Source organism: Mobula birostris, chromosome 19 (genome assembly GCF_030028105.1).
Source record: "Mobula birostris isolate sMobBir1 chromosome 19, sMobBir1.hap1, whole genome shotgun sequence".
In the NCBI taxonomy this organism is placed as follows: Eukaryota; Metazoa; Chordata; class Chondrichthyes; order Myliobatiformes; family Myliobatidae; genus Mobula; species Mobula birostris.
The window spans coordinates 39,143,883-39,161,545 of NC_092388.1; the positions used below are offsets into that span (position 1 = coordinate 39,143,883).

General features: G+C 39.0%; 1 protein-coding gene across 3 annotated transcripts in view; it reads left to right on the forward strand.

Annotated features, from left to right (window-relative positions):
• trip13 (thyroid hormone receptor interactor 13) overlaps positions 1-15,315 on the forward strand; it is a 41,007-nt gene extending 25,692 nt beyond the window's left edge. For all 3 annotated transcript variants that reach the window (XM_072283050.1, XM_072283052.1, XM_072283051.1), the window contains exons 11-14: positions 8,426-8,579; positions 8,708-8,820; positions 11,913-11,982; positions 12,955-15,315. In XM_072283050.1, the coding sequence (XP_072139151.1) occupies positions 8,426-8,579; positions 8,708-8,820; positions 11,913-11,982; positions 12,955-13,059 (442 nt within the window). In that variant the 3' untranslated portion in view covers positions 13,060-15,315. The remainder of the gene's footprint in view (positions 1-8,425; positions 8,580-8,707; positions 8,821-11,912; positions 11,983-12,954) is intronic.
• The last annotated feature ends 2,348 nt before the right edge of the window (positions 15,316-17,663 follow it).

Here is a 17,663-nt window from a genome sequence, read left to right on the forward strand (position 1 = left end):
AAGGATATACTGACATTGGAGAGGGTTTAGAGAAGATTCACGAGAATGTTTCTAGGAATGAAAGAGTTACCTATGAGGCATGTCTGGCAGCTCTTGGGCTGTATTCCCCGGAATTCAGGAGAATGAGGGGGGGATCTCATAGAAACATTCTGAATGTTAAAAGGTCTGAACAGATTAGATATGTTGAAGTTATTTCTCATAGTAGGGGATTCTAAGACAAAAGGGCACGACTTCAGGATTGAAGGATGACCATTTAGAACAGAGATGCAGAGAAATTACTTTAGTCAGAGGGTGGTAAATCTGTGTAATTTGTTGCCACGAGCAGCTATGGAGGCCAAGTCATTGGGTGTATTTAAGGCAGAGGTAGATAGGTTCTTGATTAGCCAGGGCATCAAAGGGTATGGGGAGAAGGCAGGGGAGTGAGACTGACTGGAGGAATTGGATCAGCCCATGATTGAATGGTGGAGCAGACTTGATGGGCCGAATAGCCTGCTTCTCCTATATCTTATGGTCTTAATGTCATATCCATTTTAATAGGAAACACATGATTAAGTATTTGAAAAACCGAGTGCAGTACTTGCTGAATGACATCCTGAAATTGTGAATCAAATTAATTCAACTTTAATGTTTGATTAACTGATATTGCCAATTTCTGGTGAGAGGATTTTGAAGCAATGAATAGATGATACTAGGAGTTGAATAGAGGAGTTAAAAGATGTATTTTTACTACTTCTGACCACTACACTACGCACCTACAAAGCTTATTGACTTGACGGAGAATGCTGGCAGGCATATTGAAATGATTTGTTTACAATAAGAAAGTGTAGTTCACTCAGTTTGCTAATTAATTTTGGTTTCTGAACAATGTTCCCTCTAAGGTGAACCGATCATTTGCTACTAGTGCACAAAGGAATTTAAACAGTGCACAAAAGGTTGTCACCCTCTATCTCATTGGCATGTTAAGTACATTTCGCGATCGTACACAATCACATTTCCTTTTCCGGTTTCTTTCGTGGATGGTGTTGACAACGTGGAGTTTGTGCTGATTCATCTGCAGATCTTAGAACTGGATTATTTATACTGTTTTTATTGAAGAAATTATTGATTCACTATGTTGAATTCCAAAGAAGCAAAGGGCGTGAAACACAAAAGAACTCCTTGTTCATTTAAAGTGAAAAGGCTTAATGAAACAGTAGAAACTGCTACACTGAAAACCCACGAGATCAGGAATGTGCAGCTACGAGAAATATTTATTTACAGTACAGAAACTAGTGTTACCTGTGTGTACTGTCATGATGCAGAAGTTGCTGGAGAATTTGCAAGTGGGAAGAAGTGGAGTGATATTTGGAAACTTTAAGTGTTATTTATCAAGCAAATTAATATGGATAGTGTGTAAAAGTTCCAGCGAGGAAATCCTTCCTTCATTACCTGCCACAGGCCTGCTATCTATGTTTTGTGAAAGTGCAGATGACCAAGAGTGAAAACGATGAAACGAAGAGGAGATCGAAGTTGTTGGTGACAGTGTTTTGCTAGCTGTTAGAATGAATACCTCTATATATAAAATTCATGTACACATATTGTCACTGAGCAAAAAATTTGCACAGTACAAGATTTTTGTGCACATTGGTCACTTAAAAATTAGAGGGAACATTGCTTTTAAACTGTACTACCTGGGGGCATCACATGAGGCAGCAACGAGGTAAGACATGCTAGCGTGAGCTCCCCGAGTGTCTCTCAATCTTTATTTTGCTATGTTATTGTTAAAACCGTATTCCTAATATTTCTAAAACAAATCTCACTTGCTAGTGGTAATCTTAGAAGTAAGAAGGGTATTTTATTGCCAACTGAAGGAACAACCAGACCCTTGTATTTTATTAAGATGGCAGCCTCTGGAAAAGGGGGAAGTTTTCCCTCGAGACAGTTATGGCAGCCATTTAGGAACGCAAGGAAGAACTATCAACACAAATTGACACTAAAATGATTAACATCCAATCCTCGCTAATTAAAATCAAATCTGCGTTATCAACACTAGCTGATTAAGTTAAGGAAATAGAAGGGTGTGTATCTGCCAATAAAGATAACATAACAGAAGTCACCACGCACGTCGAGTAATTGGAGAAAGAGGTGCAATTGTTGAAAGACAAGGTGGACGACCTGGAAAACAGGAGTAGGCGGAACAATATTCAGATACTGAATCTCCCTGAGAAAGCTGAAGGTTGTGATGCAGCTGGATTTTTGGAACGAATCCTATCAGAAATTTTTGGCGTTGAAAACTTTCCTACCCCCATCACCTGTGAGCGAGCCCACCGCCTGGGAAAATTCCCCAGCAGTGGTGACGACTCACAGAGACCAAGACCTATAATCGCAAAGCTCCCCAATTTTAAGAACAAGGAGACGATTATGTGTCTGGCCAGGCAAAAAGGAGTGATTCACTATGAAAATAATAGGATTTACATATCTCTCGACTGTAGTCCGAGATTGCAACGCCATAAGGTCACCTTCAAAGAGGTTAAGAAGACCCTACGGGAAAGGGGCATTGATTATTCCCTGCACTATCCAGCTAAACTTCGGATTATGCATAAGGGAGTCACCAAGTGGTTTATTACTCCTGATGCAGTAATGGAGCTTTTGAAAGTTATCGACAATGATGACTGATAGTCCTCTCGCTCCGTGCGCTATGGTCAGGTTACCGTGATGCTTAAGCGCTCTATACATTGAGTGACTCTTAAGTGATTATTGGATCTACTGCCATGACTGATATGAGGTCACGAGTAAGTTTCGCAATATGGATACTTTCCCACCTGGCTATTGTGGAAAGTGCATCTCCTTAATTTTTGATGACATTTCATCTCACACTTGTGCCTTGAGATGTTGTTTATTTGCGGTGATCCCTTTACTAAATATTTTTGTATGTTGTGGTCTGAGTGCTGTTCAAGTTGCTTTGCCAGATATTATGTGCACGTTCCTAGGCATCGATAGTACTCTTTTAGAGGCTGTAGAAGCTAGAATTCCTAATTAATGTGGTTTAATGCTCACTATATTTTTCTGTAACTGCTGAGAACCCTTGCATTTTTAGAGAGAGTAGCCTACCCACCGGGGATGTTTGGTCTAGCTGGCGTCAACGGTTGGGTCTCATACGGGGATATAGTATGGTTCTGTTTCTTAATTACTCTTATTCTTACAGTTCTTGCACTATCTTTTTGCTCTGAGGTATCTATTATTTTTTTCTTTAAGGCATGACTAGTCAACTTAAAATAATCTTGAATGTAAGGGGGATTAATTCTCCAATTAAGAGGAAAAAAATTCTTACATATTTAAAGAAACATTCCACTGATATAGGGTTTATACAAGAGACTCACCTTTCTGATACAAAAAGGGATTTAGTTGGACATGTTTACTATTCTTCATTTACCACAAAAGCAAGAGGAGTAGCTATACTCGTTAATAAAAACGTAAAGTTTAAATTAATATCAACAGAAAAAGACAAGAACGGTAGACTTTTAGTTAATTGTGAACTAAATATGAACAGGGTCACATTGATGAATGTATATGGCCCCAACCATGATGATCCCGTTTTTTAAAAATGATTTGGTATCAAAAGTTATGACAGCTTTAGACCACTGTCTGGTTGGTGGGGACTTTAATTTGGTCTTAGACCCTGCTATGGATCGATCTACACCAAGATCTCTTAATCGTTCGAGGGCAGAGTCTGTCCTGGATCAGGGCATGAAGGCTCTGGGGTTTTGCGATATTTGGTGTCAACTTAATCCAAATGTAAAGGACTTTTCCTTCTTTTCAAATGTCCACTGCTCCTGTCCTAGAATTGATATGTTTTTACTATCCCAAAGTATGGTATCCAGGGTTATTGAATGCTCCTACCTACCAGCTGTACTGTCTGACCATAATCCAATAAAGGTGACTTGGAGGATGGATATTACTCAGTCATCATCTTATAGTTTGAGATTTAAAACATTTATGCTTAATGATCCTGAATTTCTCAGATTTATGAACAGTCACATTGATTTATTTATGGAAACTAATTCAAATTCTTCTTCCTACGCTAACATATGGGAGGCTTATGAGAGGACAAATCCTTTCATAAAGCACACATAAGATAAGAGAGAAAAGGAAAACTCTTGTATCCCTAGAGGAAGAGATTAGAAATCTTGAAAGTGAACATGCTTTTACTAAAAGTGAAGAAATACTTAATATACTGACTTTAAAACTGATTCAATACAATAATCTATGTACAAGTAAAACTGAGACAGATATGGCCAGAACTAACTACCATTATTACGAATTTGGAAACAAAACTAGTAAGTTACTAGCCTGGCAAATAAAAAAGGAAGAGACAGATAGATTTATCCAATCTGTTGTACGGATGATGGCAGATCCCTCATTAACCCACAGGACATAAATCAAGAATTCAGAAAGTTTTATGAAGCGCTATATAAGACAGATCATGATGTAGAAAATACTAAAGCAACACATTTCTTGAACTTATTAAATCTGCCCAAGTTAGATCCTAAGGATAAAGATTGTCTTGATTCTGATGTATCTGAAGAGGTTCTTGGTGCTATGAAGTCTCCACAGAACAATAAAGCTCTGGGGTCAGATGGCTTTCCAACTGAATGCTTTAAAGCCTTTTCAGATAAGCTTTTAACCCCTTTAACAAATATGTTCAAGGAGGCACTGATTAATAAAACTTCCTTTATACTTTATTGTCACCAAACAATTGGCACTAGAACGTACAATCATCACAGCGATATTTGATTCTGCACTTCACACTCCCTGGATTACAAATATTAAATATTAAAAATATTAAAAATAGCTAAACTTAGTAAATATTAAAAAATTAAATTATAAATCATAAATAGAAAATAGAAAAATGGGAAGTAAGGTAGTGCAAAAAAAACCGAGAGGCAGGTCCAGATATTTGGAGGGTACGGCCCAGATCCGGGTCAGGATCCGTTCAGTAGTCTTATCACAGTTGGAAAGAAGCTGTTCCCAAATCTGGCTGTACGAATCTTCAAGCTCCTGAACCTTCTCCCGGAGGGAAGAGGGACGAAAATTGTGTTGGCTGGGTGGGTCGTGTCCTTGATTATCCTGGCAGCACTGCTCCGACAGCGTGCGGTGTAAAGTGAGTCCACGGTCGGAAGATTGGTTTGTGTGATGTGCTGCGCCATGTTCACGATCTTCTGCAGCTTCTTTTGGTCTTGGATAGGACAACTTCCATACCAGGTTGTGATGCACCCTAGAAGAATGCTTTCTACGGTGCATCTATAAAAATTAGTGATGGTTTTAGGGGACAGGCCAAATTTCTTCAGTTTTCTCAGGAAGTAAAGGCGCTGGTGGGCCTTCTTGGCAGTGAGCTCTGCTTGGTTGGACCAAGTCAGGTCATTTGTGATATTGACCCTCTGCCTAATTCTCTGGAAATGGCTACAATAATATTACCGCCAAAACCTGAGAAGGACCGTCAAAAATGTACTTATCGGCCCCTTAGTCTTTTGAATTCAGATTACAAGATTTTATCAAAATTAATTGCATTAAGAATAGATGACATTATCCCTAAAACCATTAATGCTGATCAGACATGTTTTGTGAGAAATCGATATGGATCTGATAATGTACGGAGACTTTTTCACATAATGGAAGAGGCTCATATGCAAAATAATCCCATGTTGATAATGCCGGATGCAGAGAAGGCGTTGGACAGGATAGAACCTACCTTCCTTTTGCAAATTTTTAAAACAATGAGTTTTGGAGAGAGATTTATTCAATATATTGAAACATTTTTTGCCGGTTCTAAAGCTCAAATTCTAACCAATGGAGTCCTGTCGGGTACCTTCCCACTATCCAGAGGAGTCCGCCAATGTTGTCCAAGGACTCCGCTGCTATTCTTAATAGCTATTGAACCGCTGCTATTGCTATTTGTACTAATCCCACCATTACTGGCATTAAATTTGGCCCAAATGAACACAAGCTAGCCCTTTATGCAGACGATCTCGTAGTTTTCCTGTCTGATCCAGAAAAGTCATTACCCTCCCTTATACAATGTTTCCAAAAATACAGTGCTGCTTCTGGATATAAATTAAACCTTTCAAAAAGTGAAGTCATGTCTTCTAATATACAGGATGATAACATTAAGAACCTAGTCAAAGCCTTGCAGTGGTGCTTGAATGGATTTAAATATTTAGGCGTAGAAATTAGGAGACCCGCAGACAAAATCCTTAAAGATAATTACATTAAATTATTGAATCGGGTTAAATTAGATCTGCAGAAATGAAGGGAGTATTTTGTTGGTTTTTTTTCTTATGTGTATCTGTTTATAAAATACGTCAATAAAAATATCTATAATAAACTGTACTACCTGGCTTCTTTGGTGACTAGGCAGAGATTGCAAACTTGTCATGTAAAGATTGCTGCATGATCCTACAGCCCATCATTTTTTAGCATATGACAAGGATGGTGTAGTGGAAGGAAATTAAGAATAGGAAATAAATTATTTGCCATATTGATTTTTAAAAAAAGGATGGCAGTGGTTAAGTTTTAAGGACTGAATGGCCTGAACTGGATTACCAACTTTAGTATCATGACCCTTGTATTCGCTCCTCAGGGCACATATATTTAAGTCAGTGAAAATCTTGTTTTCTGAAATAAAAATAGTGGAGTGGTCAGGTACAATGAATTTTGGCACAAAACCAGATTGTGTGAGTGGGGAACTGTCAGAGCAACATGTTAAATGGCGAAAAGTTGCTTGAGTTATTTGCTAATGAAGAAAAATTAAACACAAACCAGGCACATGTATAAGTAACACACACAAAAGTTGCTGGTGAACACAGCAGGCCAGGCAGCATCTCTAGGAAGAGGTACAGTCGACGTTTCGGATCGAGACCCTTTGTCAGGACTAACTGAAACAAGAGCTAGTAAGAGATTTGAAAGGAGGAGGGGGAGGGATGGAGCCAAGAGCTGGACAGTTGATTGGCAAAAGGGATATGAGAGGATCATGGGACAGGAGGCCCAGGGAGAAAGAAAAAGGGGAGGGGGGAAACCCAGAGGATGGGCAAGGGGTATAGTGAGAAGGACAGAGGGAGAAAAGAGAGAGAGAGAAAAAGAATGTGTGTGTATATAAATAAAGAACAGATGGGGGAGGTGGGGCATTAGTGGAAGTTTGAGAAGTCAATGTTCGTGCCATCAGGTTGGAGGCTACCCAGATGGAATATAAGGTGTTGTTCCTCCAACCTGAGTGTGGCTTCATCTTTACAGTAGAGAAGGCCGTGGATAGACTGGGAGATCGTTTCGCTGAACACCTACACTTTGTCTGCCAGAGAAAGCAGGATCTCCCAGTGGCCACACATTTTAATTCCACGCCCCATTCCCATTCTGATATGTCTACCCACGGCCTCCTCTACTGTCAAGATGAAGCCACACTTAGGTTGGAGGAACAACACATTATATTCCGTCTGGGTAGCCTCCAACTTGATGGCGAGAACGTTGACTTCTCAAACTTCTGCTAATGCCCCACCTCCCCCTTGTACCCCATCCATTCTTTATTTATATACACACATTCTTTTTCTCTCTCTCCTTTTTCTCCCTCTGTCCCCCTCACTATACTCCTTGCCCATCCTCAGGGCTTCCCCCCCTCCCCCTTTTCTTTCTCCCTAGGCCTCCTGTCCCATGATCCTCTCATATCCCTTTTGCCAATCACCTGTCCAGCTCTTGGCTCCATCCCTCCCCCTCCTGTCTTCTATCATTTTGGTTCTCCCCCTCCCCCTCCCCCTCCCACTTTCAAATCTCTTACTATCTCTTCTTTCAGTTAGTCCTGACAAAGGGTCTCAGCCCGAAACGTCGACTGTACCTCTTCCTAGAGATGCTGCCTGACCTGCTGCGTTCACCAGCAACTTTGATGTGTGTTGCTTGAAATTCCAGCATCTGCAGATTTCCTCGTGTTTACATGTATAAGTGCTCATGTGAGAATGTAGGTATGAAGTTAATTATGAATAAATCCTTTTGTAGATGAACTAATCTTTCTGATAATTGTGATGATGTATTTTAATTTTGTAGAAGTTGCTATTAGTGTTTTAAGCTTTCTAATTAAGTAGTTGAAAATATGGAAAGTGCTTTGTAACTAAGTTAAACATGATATCTCCAGTCAATTAAAAATAAATAAATTTAGCAATGATTGACCCATTATGTGCATTTCACCCTCTATCAGCTTATTTGGGGATGGAGGCAAATAATGGTAAAATTGTTCTGACACATGATCTTTGTGGTGTAACCACAAACTCCACACTTTAGGATATAGCTTTCTTCCATTAAGTTCTGTGTCTGTGCTATTAAAGTGTAATAAAGCTTTTGTTCTCAAGTTGTTCATTTCTCTCTAAAAGGTTCCACATTCTTCTCCCACCTTCATTCTTTTGCTCAGATTTCCTAATGTGGTAATTCTAACAACATCAAATATCACGGAAAAGATAGATTTGGCTTTTGTGGACCGAGCAGATATCAAGCAATACATTGGGCCACCGTCTGCTGCTGCCATCTTTAAAATTTACCTTGGTTGTCTGGAAGAATTGATGAAGGTATGGTACTGACAGCTGACGTGAGGTACGCATGTCATTTCATGTTCAGATTGCAAAGTGAATTTCTTTTTTGAGGCTAGACCATAACAGCAAGATGAAATACGTTATAGAGTTTTATTTATTTTTAGCGGCAGATCATCTACCCCAGACAGCAACTGCTGACGCTGAGAGAATTGCAGATGATCAGTTTCTTGGAAAATGATGTATCAAGGTTGAGTTTGGCACTGAAGAATATTGCAGCGTGAGTTCCATGTACTGATATTTCCTCATTAGGTATTATTCATAACTTAGTTGCCATATAACAAATCTGTGAAGATTACATACATCTTCAATTAATTTTGTTTTCAATATGCTCTGATAATAGAAGAACAATAAGGTACTTGCATGGTAATCATTACATTACAGGATAATTCAAAACTAATTGGTGGTTCTTGATTGATTTCTAAAAGCTATCAAATGATTAGTATGTGTGGAATACATTTTTCCCCTGCCTTCTGTTCCTAGTAACACATATCAAAGTTGCTGGTGAACACAGCAGGCCAGGCAGCATCTCTAGGAGGAGGTACAGTCGACGTTTTGGGCCGAGACCCTTGGTCAGGAGTAACTGAAAGAAGCGCTAGTAAGAGATTTGAAAGTGTGAGGGGGAGGGGGAGATCCAAAATGATAGGAGAAGACAGGAGGAGGAGGAATGGAGCCAAGAGCTGGACAGTTGATTAGCAAAGGGGATATGAGAGGATCATGGGACAGGAGGCCCAGGGAGAAAGAAAAGGGGGAGGGGGGGAACCCAGATGATGGGCAAGGGATATAGTGAGAGGGACAGAGGGAGAAAAAGAGAGAGAAAAAAATAATAATAATAAATAACGGATGGGATATGAAGGGGAGGTGGGGCATTAACGGAAGTTGGAGAAGTCAATGTTCATGCCATCAGGTTGGAGCTACCCAGACAGAATATAAGGTGTTGTTCCTCCAACCTGAGTGTGGCTTCACCTTTACAGTAGAGGAGGCCGTGGATAGACATATCAGAATGGGAATGGGACGTGGAATTAAAATGTGTGGCCACTGGGAGATCCTGCTTTCTCTGGCGGACAGAGCGTAGGTGTTCAGTGAAATGGTCTCCCAGCCTGCGTCAGGTCTCGCCAATATATTGAAGGCTGCATTGGGAGCACCAGACACAGTATGTCACAGGTGAAGTGTCGCCTCACCTGGAAGGACTGTCTGGGGCCCTGAATGGTAGTGAGGGAGGAAGTGTAAGGGCATATGTAGCACTTGTGCCGCTTACAAGGATAAGTGCCGGGCGGGAGATCCATGTTCCAAACCTATACTGGTATCTGTACCCCACTTTTCCTTCACTACATCGACGACTGCATTGGCGCTGCTTCCTGCACACATGCTGAGCTCGTTGACTTCATTAACTTTGCCTCCAACTTTCACCCTGCCCTCAAGTTTACCTGGTCCATTTCCGACACCTTCCTCCCTTTTCTAGATCTTTCTGTCTCTATCTCTGGAGACAGCTTATCTATTGATGTCTACTATAAGCCTACGGACTCTCACAGATGTCTGGACTATTCCTCTTCTCACCCTGTCTCTTACAAAAATGCCATCCCCTTCTCGCAATTCCTCCGTCTCCGCCGCATCTGCTCTCAGGATGAGGCTTTTCATTCCAGGATGAAGGAGATGTCCTCTTTTTTTAAAGAAAGGGGCTTCCCTTCCTCCACCGTCAACTCTGCTCTCAAACGCATCTCTCCCATTTCACGCACATCTGCTCTCACCCCATCCTCCCGCCACCCCACTAGGAATAAGGTTCCCTTTGTCCTCACCTACCACCCCAATAGCCTCCGGGTCCAACATATAATTCTCCGTAACTTCCGCCATCTCCCACAGGATCCCACCACTAAGCACATTTTTCCCTCTCCCCCCCCCCCACTTTCCGCAGGGATTGCTCCCTACGCGTCTCTCTTGTCCATTCATCCCCACCGATCTCCCTCCCAGCACTTATCCTTGTAAGTGGAACAAGTGCTACACATGCCCTTACACTTCCTCCCTCACTACCATTCAGGGCCCCAGACAGTCCTTCACCGGTGAGGGGACACTTCACCTGTGAGTCGACTGGGGTGATAATACTGTGTCCGGTGCTCCCGATGCGGCCTTCTATATATTGGTGAGACCTGACGTAGACTGGGAGACCGTTTTGCTGAACACCTACGCTCTATCCGCCAGAGAAAGCAGGCTCTCCCAGTGGCCACACAATTTAATTCCACGTCCCATTCCCATTCTGATATGTCTATCCACGACCTCCTCTATAAAGATCAAGCCACACTCAGGTCGGAGGAACAACACCTTATATTCCGTCTGGGTAGCCTCCAACCTGATGGCATGAACATTGACTTCTCTCCTACTTCCGTTAATGCCCCACCTCCCCCTCGTACCCCATCCGTTATTTATTTAGATACACACTTTCTTTTTCTCTCTCTCCTTTTTCTCCCTCTGTCCCTCTCACTATACCCCTTGCCCATCCTCTTTGCTTCCCCCCTCATCCTTTTCTTTCTCCCTAGGCCTCCTGTCCCATGATCCTCTCATATCCCTTTTGCCAATCAACTGTCCAGCTCTTGGCTCCATCCCTCCCACTCCTGTCTTCTCCTATCACTTTGGATCTCCCCCTCCCCCTCCCACTTTCAAATCTCTTAATAGCTCTTCTTTCAGTTAGTCCTGACGAAGGGTCTCGGCCCGAAACGTCGACTGTACCTCTTCCTAGAGATGCTGCCTGGCCTGCTGCATTCACCAGCAACTTTTATGTGTGTTGCTTGAAATTACAGCATCTGCGGATTTCCTCATGTTTCTGTTCCCAGTTATCATTTGTGCATGAGGGGAAAAATACTCCATTTTAAAAACAGTGTTGGAAGGCTAAGTAGCTGGGCATTCTCTGCAATTGTCCTGTGAATTTCCCCACACCACCAAATATGAAAATAGCTGACATCTGCTCCTCACTCCCTATACTGGGAGATTTAGGGGTTGTGACTTAACCCTATATCACTCTATCGAACACTTTGCCATGTTGTGATTGAAGCTTCATGGCAGGGTAGTGTTCAGTTTTTTGCCCTCAAACATTGAGATTAAATTATCTAATAGTTTGAAGGCAAATGTTGGAGCTGTTGCCCTTCCATTATTAAATGAGCCACAAAAAGATACTGCTATAAGATCTTGATGTTGTGTCTCGCTAGGAATGTACAACCAGGTTCTAGATGTGACTAATGTGCTATCAACATTTACGTAAGATCTGATGTGTGAATTAAACTTTTCATCGTGGTGATTTTTCCATATTTTTGTGAAATTCAGGAAAAGTGAAGGACTTAGCGGACGAGTTTTGCGAAAGCTACCCTTTCTAGCTCATGCGCTGTTCATTCGGGTAGGTTTCTTTAGCCATTTGTGAGTGTGCTAATGAATGCATACATGATGTGTAAATATTATATGTACACTCACCTGAAATGTAGGTGTAGTTAGATACAGTTGACTCTGGTGTTACTTGTCCATGAAGTGATTCCTTCTAGTTCTTAAATTCATATAAGCAAAATATTTTGGGTTCTATAGGATTGGGAGGGTGGGGAATATCAAAATGCATTGGTGTTGCTCAGCAGCCCTCGGGCAACATCCTTGAAGAGTGTCACAATTTATAGTTTGAATTTTGGTAATAGATCAGCAACGTGTAATATTGAACTCCTCACTCTCTGTAGATTCTGCTTGTCATGCAATGCTTCTCTGATATTTTGTTTCATTACTACTGCAGTTCTGATTTAACATGAAATTTTAAGTTGATCAGAATATGCAATCAAAAGTATTTATGATATGATTCATAGTTCTTAAACACAAATGTATCAAGAATTCTCAGCTTCTCAGTATTGTCAGTTTTGGTGTGAAATCCTTTATGTTGTGAAACTGCCTTGTAGAAGCATTACTGAAAATTGTGGTGTGCCCTCATGAGTTTTATAATTTTCCTTCTACTCCCTTTGTGTGGAGTCATTATCATATCCACCTCAACTACTTCAATGGCTACTCCATTTGTTTCCTGGTTCAATGAAAACTGCCAATCAGTATACAATGACATGTCTGTAATTTTCTGTCCATATCAAGTGCTTGCTTCAGATTTTAAAAATCGACATTGGTATAGGGGTGAGTTTGACTTCAAAATTTCCAGGGTCAGCATTTGAACACAACCATCAGAATACATGCATTATTCTTCTGCCAGACAAAAACTAAACAAAAATTATGACATTCTGAAAATAATCAGTCTCTCATTCCATTAGTAATTATGTTTGTTATGTTAATATGTTCTGTATTGAACTGCTCTGTATTTTTATCTTTTTTTGCACTATATTTTCAGTCATCATCTGTAACAGTGGAGAAGTTCCTAGAAGCTCTATCCATGGTGGTGGACAGACAATTTGAAGAAAAGAAAAACCTAAACAATATTAACAGCAAGGTTTAGTGCTGCTCTTGACAAGTATATTTATGTGGCATAAAAACCTATCTTTAAGTATTGGTAATATTGCCTTCAATATGCACCATTTTATTTTTTATTACAGTAGAGGTAACGGATATGTATGTTGTTTCTTTCCACATTAGTAAACAATGTTTCTCTGAAATTACATGGTATAATCTTTCAACCTCATACCCCAAGACCCAGAGGTTTTCCTTTAATCATTGTTTCATCTGCCTCTCCTGCTAAAGCTACATGGAATCTACAATGCATAAACAGACTATTTGGCCACAGGAATGCATTGCATTGGTGCTTGTCCTCTGCATGAGCTTGCCCAATCCAGCAACTATCAGCATTTCATTTTTTCACTTTCTGCTTAGTGTACTTACAGTACTTACATTAATTCAGGAATGATATATATGTATAAATAAATATAAACTATTACCTAAAATATGAAGTAACAGAATTTCTTGATTATGACTACTTGGGCCACAATAATATTTGGAAAAGGATTTAAAAAAAACGTGTTGTGGTATTTTCAGGTAATGGCAGTGCAAGATGCATTTACACACATTAACTCTCCCATTTCTGGAAAAAATTCTTGTCGTTTTTAGAATTGTTTTTTCTCTATTAAATACCTACTTTAAGCATTAGCCATTGACAGCTATTAGTTTGTAATAGATTTACGCATATGGTAGGACCATGACATGCAGTTATCTCAAATCACTTGCCAGTCACACTTCAGTATGTATGATTGCATATCGCACCTACCTAGGTAATTAATTTTAAGATTATATACTTATTTTAAGAGGTGCTGCAACATAATGAATTTATGTAGAAGCAAATTGATCACACTAATTTATGCTGATGGTATTTATAGTGGTATTTGTGCTCTGCATGAGTTTTTTTTTGCAACTCTTATCAGTCTATCCCTTTTTTTCACTCAGTGCTATCCTGTTAAGTGTCTCTACTGTACCCATCACAGCAGCTCATTGTCATGTTATGTTCCATATTTCAGTCTTTCTCTGAGTAAAGGAGTTTCTTTTGCACTTCCTATTAACTTATTTCTGAGATTGCTCTTCTGGCCTCCAAAAGATTGGCTGACCCATTTTCCCCATAAGCAAAAAGATTCTTTAATGTTAAATTGTAGGGACATGCTAACATTATTACCACCACGTAATTATTGAACTGTGCACAAAATTTCCCCTACATTCAAACCAAAGGAAATCCCAAATGATTTCCGTAGTTGAACTTAATGACTTTTTTCAAGAATTTAAGCACCTTGGATCAAGAGGCAGATTCCATTCCTTTTATATTTGAGTAGTTATCTCATTACCATAACACTTAGAATAGAAACATTGACATTTGGGGAGATAGGAGATATTTTTAATTATATCAATAAATCTGTGTTCATACTCTTGTGCTGTGCAAAATCTATATTTTGCATATGATTAAGATTCTGTTCTATTGTTTTGAACTTGGGAATATGGGGAAAAACTAATGTAATAATGTTACGTTTTATAACAAAGTTAAGGTGAATTTTCTGCATGTTTTACCATATTGACTGGATTTAAGTATTTGTGGTGTAATAGTTGAAGTCTTAAGAACTAAAAACAAAAGACTCCAACAAATTCATGTAATTTAATTTTTGGTTTTGGTAACTGGGGCATTGATTTTAAGAAGGGATTTCCCAGTTATTTTGTTAAACAAATGTTCATTGTATCTTATTGTGTACATTTTTACTTTGTAAGATATAATGCAGTAATCACTCTTTATTAGTCAATAGATAATTTCTTGAGGATAAGCATTAGAATTATCCCAAGCCCTGTGTACATCACATAGTTTATCTTTAAATTGTTGCCAAAAATATTGATGTTACTTGAATATTGTACTAAGTAAATTAATTATTGATACACATTATACTGTCTGACCATATTGCTGTACCATGATTAGAAATGTAATTAAAGATGATAGTGAAACTACATAAACTGTATTTATCTATGCGGTATTATGTTGGAGAACCAGACCAACATTCAAAAATAAATTAGAAATTTAATTTTACTTTACACAACTGAATATTTTGTGTTTGTGAAATTTGATTTTTCATAAGCTATATGGTATGTACGGGAAGAAATGCCTGCTTAACAAGTTAACTTTAATTTTTTATGTGCAATGTTAAGGAAATTAACTTCCATCTGTTGTCTTATTTTATTCCATTAAAACACTTGTTTTCAAGATATTCAGCAGTATATTTTCACAGAACATTAGCAGGTGTTGAAATGATTGCTCTTGGCATGTTTCTGATTGTATGTTTTGTATTTGACTGTTTTCTAATATTTTTGATAATGTTAATAAAAATAAGTCAAAAAACAGTGTAGGTTTATTTAGCCGAGCATACCACTGGTGACTGGTTTGAATTGCCTGTCCAATCTGATCTGGCTGCAGTGAAGTTCACAAATTTTATGTCGGTAATTATGAATTTAGGCCAGCTCAATATCCAGTGAATATCCGTTTGGGTTCCTGGTATTCTTAATGTTTCTATAAATATAGGAGTAGATCACTCTGTTACACCACTCTGTCATTGCATGATTGATCAAGATCCCAATTCTGTTTGTGTTGTATTGCCATTGTTGCCTAACATTAACATCATTCTCTAATTTTATGCATATGCAGATGAAATATCTTTAGTAACAATACAAACTTGTTTCAAATGCATTGGGCTAATGGTGCAAAGATTCACAGCTCCAGCTATCTACATGCAATGAAGTCTCTTGACTATTAGATAATGAATGTCAGATGCATTTGGAATAGATTATGTTTGACATGGCCTGACTCTTTATGCCCTGGCCAAAACCATGGTTCCAAAATTAAATGCCTGGTATATTTGATAGTGCAATCATTGGCTGTAACCTAAATTGGAAGCCTCACTGTTAGAGCCATCTTGCAAAGCAGAGTAATCTTAGTGGCAACTTGCCTCTGTAGATTAACTTCAGAGATCAAACCTTGATTGCTCTGATGCTCAAACCCATATGTACTTTGGTACTGAGAGTTCATAATATCAATGCATATTCTAGTTCTCTAAATGTCTGAAATTCAGAAGTATTTAGAAAACACTTGTATTAAAAGACTTCATTTTCTGCCTTGCAAATTGACCAAAAATATTAAATTGACCAAAAACAAACTATTGCCTTTTAAATGAAGGATTTTAATTCCATTCAAATGAAAAGGTTGGTGTTTATTTGAGGAGTTAAGTACAAAGGTTGTGAGTCCTCACAACAATTAGGAAGTGCAGCTGGACTTGGCACAAAATCTAGTGACATCACAGCTGATCAATTGCACATATACCTGTAACTGCATCTGAACTTTATGTGTTGTAGTACTGTACATGTTCTCTGCATGTCCAGAGTGTCCTGATATTTGCACTGATTGGTAGCTTGAATGCAATCTAGCCTAAAGTTAAGGATTTGCAAGGCTGGAATATACTTCCCTGAACATTTGCTGGAAATATTCCTCTACCCATTGTGTGTTAAATAGGTCCAGTAAGCCATGAGCCTGAGAGGCATTTGTTTCTTTTCATTGTATTCTTGTGTTAGATTTTTGGCAACCAGATCTCCAAACAGGTAAAACAATTCACCCAATCGAGAAGCTACAATTCATGGAGAGTTCCCAGAGGAGACAGGATGGCTGGAAAGAAAATTAGTTTTTGATTTTTTTTTAAGTACAAAAGTAAACCTCAAACAGGAAATACTTGATTTTTTTTCTCTCTGGTGGAAAAACCACCAGTAGAAAATCATTTACGTATAATTTAATTTGGAGTCCAAAGATGAAATTAAGAATGCTGTCAATATTGCTCCACTAGAGGGAGTCTTGAGGTTGTAAATGTAAAGGAACTTTTGTTCCATATTAATTTTAGTTTGTGCCAAAAGAAAAGAATTTTGCGTGTTTACAAAGCAATAAGACATTTGTAAAGCTGGACTGAGCAGTCGAAACACTTCCAAAGGCCATTCATGTTTTATTTAATCATAAATGACTAAAAACTTTATCTTCAGTCACATCTACAAGGTCATCCCTCAGTCTGCAATGCACTACCCAATACAATTCCAGCCTACCCACCACCTTCCCATAACTCAGCCTTTCAAATCCTGGCAATACTTGAATTTATAAACATTTGAAGATGTTCTCTTTTTTTTAAATGAAGTATAAAATTATGTTAATATGCTTGTAAGTAATCGAATAGATTAAAATAAAATCCTAACAAAACAGCTGAATAACTAGCAGACAATAACTTGCTGATTGAATGCTCCAATAAGTAAGAACTTTGAGTATGAAACTTGAAAGTGTCTGTGTGTGTATATATATATGTATTTATGTTTACATATTTATAATTTTTGTATTATTTTTATTCACTAATTCACCTGAGGTGTGAACTTTTCCTGGTGCTGTCACCCCCGGGGATGCGTCTCTTCCAGCATGCCTTTAATAGGTGCTGCAATGGGCAGTCTAACTTCCCCAGTGATTGCCTGTGGAAAGGTGTATTTCATTGCCCTATCTTAGGCTTTGCTGTGCTAATGATGAGAAATGGGTTGTATGTGGCAATTGCTCCACCTGTTTTC